This window comes from Syzygium oleosum, unplaced genomic scaffold (assembly GCF_021117445.2).
Source record: "Syzygium oleosum isolate NSW1041296 unplaced genomic scaffold, Sole_v2.1 Sole_v2.49, whole genome shotgun sequence".
NCBI classification, from domain to species: Eukaryota; Viridiplantae; Streptophyta; class Magnoliopsida; order Myrtales; family Myrtaceae; genus Syzygium; species Syzygium oleosum.
The window spans coordinates 1380979-1391029 of record NW_026607533.1 but is presented as its reverse complement, the minus strand read 5'-3'; the positions used below and the strand labels follow the sequence as shown (position 1 = coordinate 1391029).

General features: G+C 41.6%; 1 protein-coding gene across 1 annotated transcript; it reads left to right on the top strand.

Annotated features, from left to right (window-relative positions):
• The first annotated feature begins 7969 nt into the window (after window positions 1–7969).
• Window positions 7970–9907, top strand: LOC115689540 (pentatricopeptide repeat-containing protein At1g11290, chloroplastic-like). Its single transcript, XM_030615616.2, has one exon. It carries the CDS (start codon window positions 7970–7972, stop codon window positions 9905–9907), a length of 1938 nt encoding a protein of 645 aa, XP_030471476.2.
• The last annotated feature ends 144 nt before the right edge of the window (window positions 9908–10051 follow it).

Genomic DNA, 10051 nt, shown 5'->3' with positions numbered 1-10051 from the left:
GTTTCGCTGTCTCTCTTTTCTAACTTTTACTGTACGTCTGCCACTAGCGAAAAAGGTATTCGGTGACATAGAGTAACGCGAGTGCCGTCAGTTTCAATGGATTGAAGGGAATTAACACGAGAGTAGAGGTCGGCAATTTTGATAGAGTTAAGTGTCGTGTGATTAGTGGGCTTACAATTGCCGGAAGAAGGGAGTCTCCTTATCCTTATTTGCAATTGAATGTTCTTAGGTGCTACTACGAACCTATCATGACAGTTAATAGTGAGAGATTTGCGATCGATAAGGCCCAGTGGGTACATTATATCCGACTTGACCCTTATGTTATGGAAGCTTAGAATGCTTAGAATTGTGCTTAATTATATGATCAATGGTCAACCAATGCTATCATGACCCTTGCCCCAAAAACGTGTGAATGACATTGTTGGTCGGGGGAGACGACTTTCTCAACAAATTCATCCCCTCCATTACATCAAAATCATCTAAGATCTCATTTCAGAAAGTCAAAATTAACTCCAACTCTTAAGACTCGTCATGGATTTAATTTACATATACAAACCATTCTCGTCGGCAATGCCATGATCGACATCATCACCGCATCTAACTCGGAGCAATGCAAGAGTTTCCCCAACTCACGCGGCGAGTCGTTATCCTCGTAAATAATCGACGGACAATATCAAGAAGACACTAAGGAAAAAAGAAAAGCAAAACAACTTGGTTGACATGCGAGCTATCCAACTGACAAACTTGTGCATAATTTTCTCCTAATGAGGAAAAAATAGTGGTAAAACAAAAACCCCTTCTTTTTTATTTTACCATATCAGAGTAAACTGCAAAAAAAAATTATCTTTTTTTGTTGAAAAAAACAGACGTGCAATCAATAGAATAATGACTCGGAATCCCAGAAAATAACCACGTCAAAATCAAATCAAGTGGGCATGTCACAATGATTTCAAACATAAAAGCGCAATTAATTAAAGGGTGGGGGAAGGAATAATTTTATGCACATATAAATTCATATATGTAAATAAATCACCTTTGTGTCAATTCTATTTTGGGATAAATATCATATCATGACTGGTTAATCATTGCAATGGAAGATGCTGCTGGCTTTCAAAGAGCTGAGGCCCATCTGCAAAACAATTGAAGATTTCGGTTGGGACCCATCAACTACTTCATCATCCAACTGTAAATCCAACGTCACATCTTCTCTTCGCTAAGTGGGGAAAATTCGGATGTTACCAGATTGCTGTCCCCCTCTGCATTGGGTGGCTCCCCTTGGTTTTCCCATAGGGCAAATACTACTAAGAACAAGCTTGATAATGATAATTGGGAAAAAGAAATTACCTCGCAATAATACGCCCTCGAAGGTCGGGGAATTTCCGCTGTGGCCCTTGAACCGAGACCGTTTTCACTTAGGCTGCGTTTGGTACAGCATTGGGAAGGGGCTTTCAGCCCCGAAAGCCCCTTCCCAAAAATGCTGAACCAAACGGTTAGCATTGAGCATTGAAAATGCTCAAAACTAGCATTTTCAATGCCGAAAGCCCAACGCTGATCGACTAGCTTTGGACTTTCACCCTTGAACCAAATGCCAAAATCATTTTTATACTTCCCAAACTACCCTCACTCAAATTTCAATATTCCGCTTTGCCCTCTCAAGATCGTTTCATCTTCTTCACCAAAGGGACTCCGGCGAGGGCAAAGGGCCGGCCGACCGCGAAGGTCCGCGAGGTCACCCGACCCAGGCGACGGCCGCCCGGGGTCAGGCGATCGCCTAGGCGCGGCCGCTCGGGGTCGGGCGACCGCCCAGGTTCGGCCGCCTGGGTCCCGTGACCTCGGGCGACCGTCGCCCGAGGTCGCGACCCAGGCGGCCGTCGGGCCCGGGGTCGTGCGACCCAGGGCGGCCGTCCGCGACCCAGGCGGCCGTCGGCCTGGGTCGCGCTGACCCAAGCCGTCAGCGCCTGGGTCGCGCGACCCAAAGCGGCCGTCGGCCTGGGTCGCACGACCCAGGGCGGCCGTCGGCCGAGGTCGCGCGACCTCGGGCCTCGTCGCCCGAGGTCGGCGTCCCTCGCCGGGGGTCGCTCGGCGACGGGCGACGGCTGCCGGCGCCAGATCTGGCTCGCCGGCGGCCGTAGCCCTTCGCCGGAGCCGGCGAAGGGTATTTTTGCCTTTTTTTTAAAAAAACCCCCTCAAAGCCCATTTGTAAAAAAAATTAACCAAACACCACTTGGGTCAAAATAGCTTTGCAAATGAGTTTTTACCAAACGCCATTTGCATTTTTCCTAAAAGGCTTCCACCCAAAGGCAATTGCATTCCCAAAGTAGCATTCCAAATGCTGTACCAAACGCACCCTTAGAGTGGATCTTCTCTCGAATAATGCCTTGAAGTAATCAACTTAGTTTCGTAACACGCCCTCCCACTCTATTCCTTTCCTCGGTCACTCTTTACTCCACTCGATTCATGTCTTTTTATGTTCTTTTCCTCATATTGCGAGAAGAAGGAAAAGTCAAAGATCCATTTCATTTCAACTCTTTCATATTTTCTTTTCTTCCATAAATTTTCGAGGCCTCCGAGGATCGATAGAATGTGTACACATCACTTGTTCATTGTGCGAAATCGCTGGAACCGTCCATTCCATTCCCTATTCGCTCTTTACTTCATCTGGCCCACGTCATTCGTGTCTTTTCGAGCGGTCATTTAATTTAACAGAAAAGTTTGGCCAAATAAATTAGGTGGGAAATTTTAGAAATTCGCACAACCAATGCTTGCTTTGAGATCCACATATGGAAGTGGATATTTCTTGGTATGCTGAAATATAATTGTTTTTGGCTAATATGGAGGCTCCCAAAAAAGGAAAAAGGAAAAAAGCCAAAAGAAAAAAAAAACAAAGTATGGAAGATGGAGATTTCCATGAAGACCGTACAGGAGGTGGATCGCTGTCCACACGGTTGGGTTTTGCATGGGCTGCTGTCGAACATGAAATCCACCTAATTTTTCCTTTCTCTCAGCCACATTTTTCGTACCACAGAACCCAATAATTGTTTCTCCTGAGATTACAAGGACCAAAAAAAAAAAATTTGATGGGATCTTTGCATTGAATTCAGGCGACCTATCCGCCCCTGCCAGAACACGAGGGCACTCGAAACATTTTTGTTTGATAGGTAAAGAATTGGCCATAAGATAGGCCTTAAATCGTAACCAGTTTCTTCAAAATTATCAATATCAGAACTAATTAGAGGTTTATTATTAGAACATGCATCTTCATCAATACCCTCGCTTTCATATGAAACAATAAGAATCTCCTGATGTTGAAATATTGAAAAAACCAATTCTGACACGTGGGCAAATTCGGGACTCGAGTGAGAATAGAGGATTTTTTTTAAACAAGAAAAAGTTCGGGCATAGTTGAGATTGGATCTAAAGTTGGGGGTTTTTTAGAGAATTAATACCCACAAAATTGGGCTAAGTTATTATGTCCCTCTACTTTGCATGTATATAAGCAGCAACATTAACTAAATCATATATTTTCCAATTTAGAAAAATCCCATTTATCTTGCCTCCACGAGTGTCGTCGGATTCTCTACTTTGGATAAGACTCTCCATCATGCCATTTGCCCCCCCTTTGTAAAATTATCATCTGAGAAGGGAGAATACAATACACATCAAAACCCTAAGCAATTATCATGCAAGAAAAAGGCACGATTAGTCCTCGAAAAACCCAACTAAAACCCCCCCACAAGAATGGGGGTTGATGGGATGTTTAATGGGGATCATCAATGAATGTCGTAAGTTCACATCATTCAGACACAAGGATTCTGAAAGTTCTAATCAACAGAAACCCCTTTTGCTTCCAATCTCTTGAAAATCTCAACCGGCACAATCGAGATGTCCTTGAACAAGAACACACCCCCAACGACATGTATTCTCATCACCCTTTTCCCCCCCTTGAGCAGAGAGGATGACAACCCATTGACAAGAAAGATCAACCACAGAGATGGAGAGAGACAGAGAGATAGAGAGAGAGAGATGGAGAGAGATAATGGGATTAGACACCTTGTGCTTAATTGCTATCCTCATTAATTTCGTTATAATAATCTCAAATTGCCCCCATCTAGTTGCGCTTGTGTGGACGCAACAGCTTTCCATGGCTCGATCGTGTGTAGGAACCCTTTGATGTTAATGTCCTAAAAGAACATGACCCACAATTCTCTTTTTTTTGTTTTAAAGAAAGAAAAAGATAACATCAACAGGAGGCAAGCCACGTTGGTGTCGAAGGACGAAAAGCCCTAGCACTAAACAAGGGTCAATTCCTCGTGACACTCTATGTATTCCACGCAATAATATTGAGCCATTGAAGCATTGGGTGCAACACGAGCACATGCTTGTCATCTCTCTACATTATTTCATTAATTATACGTCCGCCCCCCCAAATTTGATTATGCGGAATTAATAGAGGTTTTATTAGTTGTATAATGCAACCTTAGTCTTATTCATTTTTAGTGGTGTAGAATTCAGAATGTGATTGATGAAAGAGGCGAAGCATATGCAAAGATTAAAAAAGTAGAGGGAGGGGGCAGAAACTGTGGCGCCAATTTGATCACTTTCGAGTAAGGAAGGAGGAGCAATTAGGAGGGGATTAAGCAACTTTAGTGCTATCACAAAGTGCAGGATTTGACAGAGTCAATGAGAGACGTCTGTTGTCAAGCTTAATAATGCTGATCAGATATTGTGTCCTCTCCAAACCCTAGAATTATTGCAAATCCCCTTCCCTTTTTAGTTGTAGTGGGAGATGATAGTCAACTTTCATCATGCATATTGCATCACTTGACATCCTCTTTTAATCTGGATCTGATTAAGTCTCTCCTACTGATTATCTATCTTCCCACTTTTCTCCTTTATTCTTTTGGGTTAGAAAACGGGTTTGATTAAGCTCTTGAATTATGCCTGTAACGGGTAGTTACGAGAACGAAGGCGCATTTTCTTTCCTAACTTTTCCTTACATCGGTCCAGTCTAATCGAGGACCGACAAATCCATGACCTAACGAGAAAGATTCTTCATATCACGTCATCTTCTAACGGACATACAGGGCCCGAGACGGGCTGTTGACTAATTCCACTAATACGTCGAGTTATAAGCTTCATTAAATGGAGGGGGAAGTCGCACAAGAAAGGTTGCTTATAGGAATAAGCTTATATGTGGGACTCACGATTATAGTTATTAAATATAATGTTGCATTTGTTAGGGCTCGATAATATAGCAATGTATAGAATTTTTTTTTTTTTTTCAATTTCAAAACGTCTCAAGATTTTTCCATTGACATGTGATTGTGATGTTTGTGCAGGAGGGAGATAGCTCCAGACTATTGAGTCGAAGCGAGGTCGTGTTCTTTGAAAAGCGCAAGGCCCATAAAATAAAAAAATCCATAGCGAGGGTGGAGCTAAGAAGCCCAATCTTATTGGAAATAATTGTCTTCTTTTTTTTTCTTGGGATAATGACACAAACAGTCCCTGAACTTTGACTCAATGTACAATTTAGTCCATGAACTTTTAATTTGTTCAATGTAGTCCCTGAACTTTAACCTAATATTCAATTTGATCCCTGAACTTTTAATTTATTCAATGTGGTCCCTGAATTTTTAATATGTGTTCAATTTAGTCCCTGAACTATATGAAAATGTTCAATATAGTCCCTGCACTTGAATTAATGAAAGGACTACATTGAACATTTTCAAATAATTCAGGGACTAAATTGAACACATATTAAAAGTTCAGGGACCACATTGAACAAATTAAAAGTTCATGGACCAAATTGAACTTTAGGTTAAAGTTCAGGGACTACATTGAACAAATTAAAAGTTCAGGGACCAAATTGCACATTGAGTCAAAGTTCAGGGGCTGTTTGCATCATTTTCCCTTTTTTCTTATGATAATGTCTCTCTCAGCTCCATTATTGTTATTATTATTATTATTATTATGGTCCAGCTTAGCCAGATTCTCTGAATAAGACCTCAGAGGATGCACTTAACAAAAATCAGTACAGGGCGACCCCATTCAAGAGCAAATTGTTGAGTTGATTAGCATTTCTCATTTTTAAATGTGGGTTTCTTGGCCCTTGTTTTTCAGACATTCTAAGCATAACAATTTCCAAGATAAATGAAAGTGGGCCTCAAAACTTTACATTTAATTTACACCAAACATGTTATCCGTATCAAATAGATAAAAAAGAACTATGTTAAGAATTAGCTCAAAGTGCATAAACGCATGCTACATCAACAACTGTTGAGGCGCTCGCAAACCACTAAATATTTTCTCAGGTTAGAGAGAGGCTATAAAGTCAGATTTTGAGGACGAAAATAGACTTAATAACCGTCAAAACTCACCCCGAATAGGAAATTATGACCAATCGTGTCTAACAGATCCATATTTCTATCACGGAATAGCCTATTCAAAGAAAAAAAAAGCAAGGAATGTCAGCAAAGGAAAAGTTTTGATGAAAACCGATTTAGTGGTTTAGTTCGGTTTCAAATAAATTGAAGCTGGACTGAATTGTCAAATACCGGTTCGGTTCACAAACTAAATTGCCAAAAACACCCTATTCCATAAAAGCGAGGGTTCGATTTTTTTGATCCGGCGAGGCTCCAAACTCAATTTGGTTTGGCACGATTCAGCTCTCAACTCTACTTTGTTCAGGTCATCAGTTTGAACCGATCTTGCCCCTACTTGACCCCAAGCACGAAGCTTTTCAGTCGGGCAAAATCAAAGGATTGAATCGTTGCGTTAATTTATAGAAAACCAAATAAAGGTAAGTAACTCAAATAACATGCAGTAGTAATTCGAATGAAAGTTGGTAATTTTAAATGAGAGTGAGTAAATTGATAGTTTTGGTAAGTTATGCAAATAATACTTAGTTATTTCCGAAGCTGGCACTTTACAAATAAAATATATTTGGTTAAGTTACTCAAATTAAGCTTAGTAATGTCGTACTATAATAAATTATCGAGAGAAAAATTAACGAGTATCTCAACTTGAAGTTGGTAATTCGAATACCAGAGTTGGTAAATTTATATACTGGTAGTTTATGCAAGAAGAAAAAAAAAAGGAATAGTAAGTTACTAGAGAAGATGTAATCTACGAAGAACCGTGTTCATAAAAAATCAAAACGAGAGTCGATAAAACTTAGTGGTAACTTGATCTATTACAAATTGGTAAGCCACTAAAATTATGTCGACAAGCTGATAAAGAGTTCGTAAATTTAAAAAGTCACACAAATAAAAAAATTGACGTGCAATCAAATAATCGTGGGTAAATTCGTATAGAATCGATAAATTACTAAAAGGATATCGGTCACGACTTTTTCAACAATAGCATTTGAAGCTTACCAAGCTTTACAAAAATTTGCCACCTGCGGACCGATTCTCTCTCTTTTGGGCTCGTAACAATAAAAATTTTACCCGCAATCCTATGAAATTGGTACTTCCAAACTTCAAGCGTATGAATCTCTCTTCTTTTAGTGATTCATGCACAAACCGAAGAATCTTCGGACGAACCAAATGTGCATGTGGACATCAAATCCTCTTCTTAATTTTGGTCCCATTGGTACCATATTAGAAGTATGCTGTGTAAATCGAAATTGTGGAGCGCCACACCATCCACGCCCATCTCCCATCTGAACCCACTTCACAAATTCTTTCACCAAACCAAGCGATCGATCAAATCCACAAGTGCCCAACAATCAAAAGCCCATTTGGTCGAACACTCCTGTAGGCGACATTGCTCGGATCAAAGCTATAGCTACTTGTTCTCTCGACTCAAGTCACCGTTCGATCTCCTTGAAGCCAAGAGACTGCACGTCGTTTTGATCGTCAGTGGGGTCTTTGACCCAGAAACTAATGATGGGTTGCTTGGTTCCCAGCTTGTCAACGTTTACGTCAGGTTTGGCCGTCTCGATGATGCGCTCGATGTGTTTGAAGAAATGCCGAAGAAGAGTAATGTTGCTTACAATGCCATTCTTAGGGGATTGGTCGGTGCGGAGCGATTCTTGGAAGCCATCGATTTCTTCCGCTGGATGCTTAGGGAAGAAGTTGTCCCTGATAATTTCACTTATCCGATTGTTCTCAAGGCCTGTTCCAGGTCGAATGACCTCGAGGCGGGACAAAAAGTGTGCGACTTGATCAAGTTTAATGAGACAGAATTTGATGCAAAACGGAATGTTTATGTCGAATGTGCAATGATCGACATGTTTGCTAAATGCGGTAGCTTAACAGAGGCGCGCGATGTATTTGAGGAGATGCCGAGAAAGGATTTAGCTTCTTGGAGTGCAATGATAGGTGGGGCTGTGCGCAACGGGGATTCGCTTGAAGCATTGCGTCTGCTTAAGAGAATGAGGCAGGAAGGGTTAAGACCCGATTCTGTAACTGTGGCAAGCATTTTGCCTGCATGTGGCGTATTGGAAGATGCGCATATGGGAATGACATTGCAGGGATTTGCAGTGAGGAGTGGTTTTGAGAGTGATATATATGTTTCAAATGCTCTCCTAGATATGTACGGCAAATGCAGGCTCACTAATGAGGCACATGCAGTGTTTTGCAGAATCGTGAATAAGGACGCAGTGTCTTGGAGTGCCCTCATTGCAGGTTACTCGCAGAATGGCGAGTATCGTCGGAGCGTGGAGCTTTATCTTGATATGAACAATGTGGGCATAAAAACTAATGTCATTGTTGCATCAAGTGTTTTGCCTGGACTTGGAAAGCTGAAGTTGCTGAAACATGGAAAAGAGATGCACGGCTATATACTTAAACAAGGCTTTGAATCTGATGGTGTTATAATGAGTGCGCTAATCGATATGTATATGAACTGTGGAACGAAAAGAGCAGCAGAGAACATTTTATACACGATGTCTTTTTGTGACATTGTGATGTTCAACTCAATGATTGTTGGTTATTCAATAAACGGCGATTCTGATTCAGCACTCGGTGTATTCCAGAAAATCTGGAAGTTCGATCTCACGCCGAATGCTGTTACAATTCTGAGCATTCTTCCTGTATGTACTGAAATTGGGAATGTTACACATGGAAAAGAAATCCATGGCTACACAATTAGGACTAGTATTGGGGAAGTGGTTTCTGTTGAAAACTCATTGATAGAAATGTATTGCAAGTGCGGACATTTGGAACTCGGAATCAAGGTTTTCAACAGAGTGATGGAAAAGAATATCGTGACATATAACACGATCATCTGTGCTCATGCAACCCATGGTCTGGGAGAGCAGGCGCTCTCATTTTTCGAAGAAATGAAGGGGTTGAGAATGAGACCCAACAAAATTACCTTTATTGGACTCCTTTCGGCTTGTAGCCATGCAGGTTTGGTTGAGAGAGGATGGTGCATCTATGATGCAATGAGAAGCAAATACAAAATTATGCCAGAAAGGGAACACTATTCATGCATGGTGGACCTTCTGGGAAGAGCGGGACAGCTCGACCGCGCATTCAACTTCATCAAGGAAATGCCCGTGGAACCGGATATTAGTGTCTGGGGAAGTTTACTGAGTGCTTGCAGAGCTCATGACAACGTTGTGCTAGCTAGTTTTGTGGGAAGGAAAATCATTGACGAGAACCTGATAGATCCAGGACACCATGTGCTTCTGCACAACATTTATGCGTCCAGCCAGAGATGGCGGGATGCTTCGATTGTCAGGGCGGTGATAAAAGAGAAGGGCTTGTCGAAGACCCCTGGAAGGAGTTGGATTCAGATCGGGTTCAGAATTCACACATTCCATGCAAGAGGCCAGATACATCCAGAGTCGGACAACATCTACCGAGTTTTGGATCTCTTGCTATTGGAGATGAAGGAGAAAGGATACGCACCGGATCAAGGTTCTTCATCAGGGGATCTAATGGAGATAAGTGGCTAGCAACTAAAGTAAAAAAATTATCGGTTGGGTGTAAGAACGCTACCACGAGGACAGGACAACAAGACAAACATAAGTCTGTGATCTGAAAGCGTTCCCTCGAGAAAGAATCTCCTAAAGCTCGGAGCGGAACGGAGGGCTGTTCTG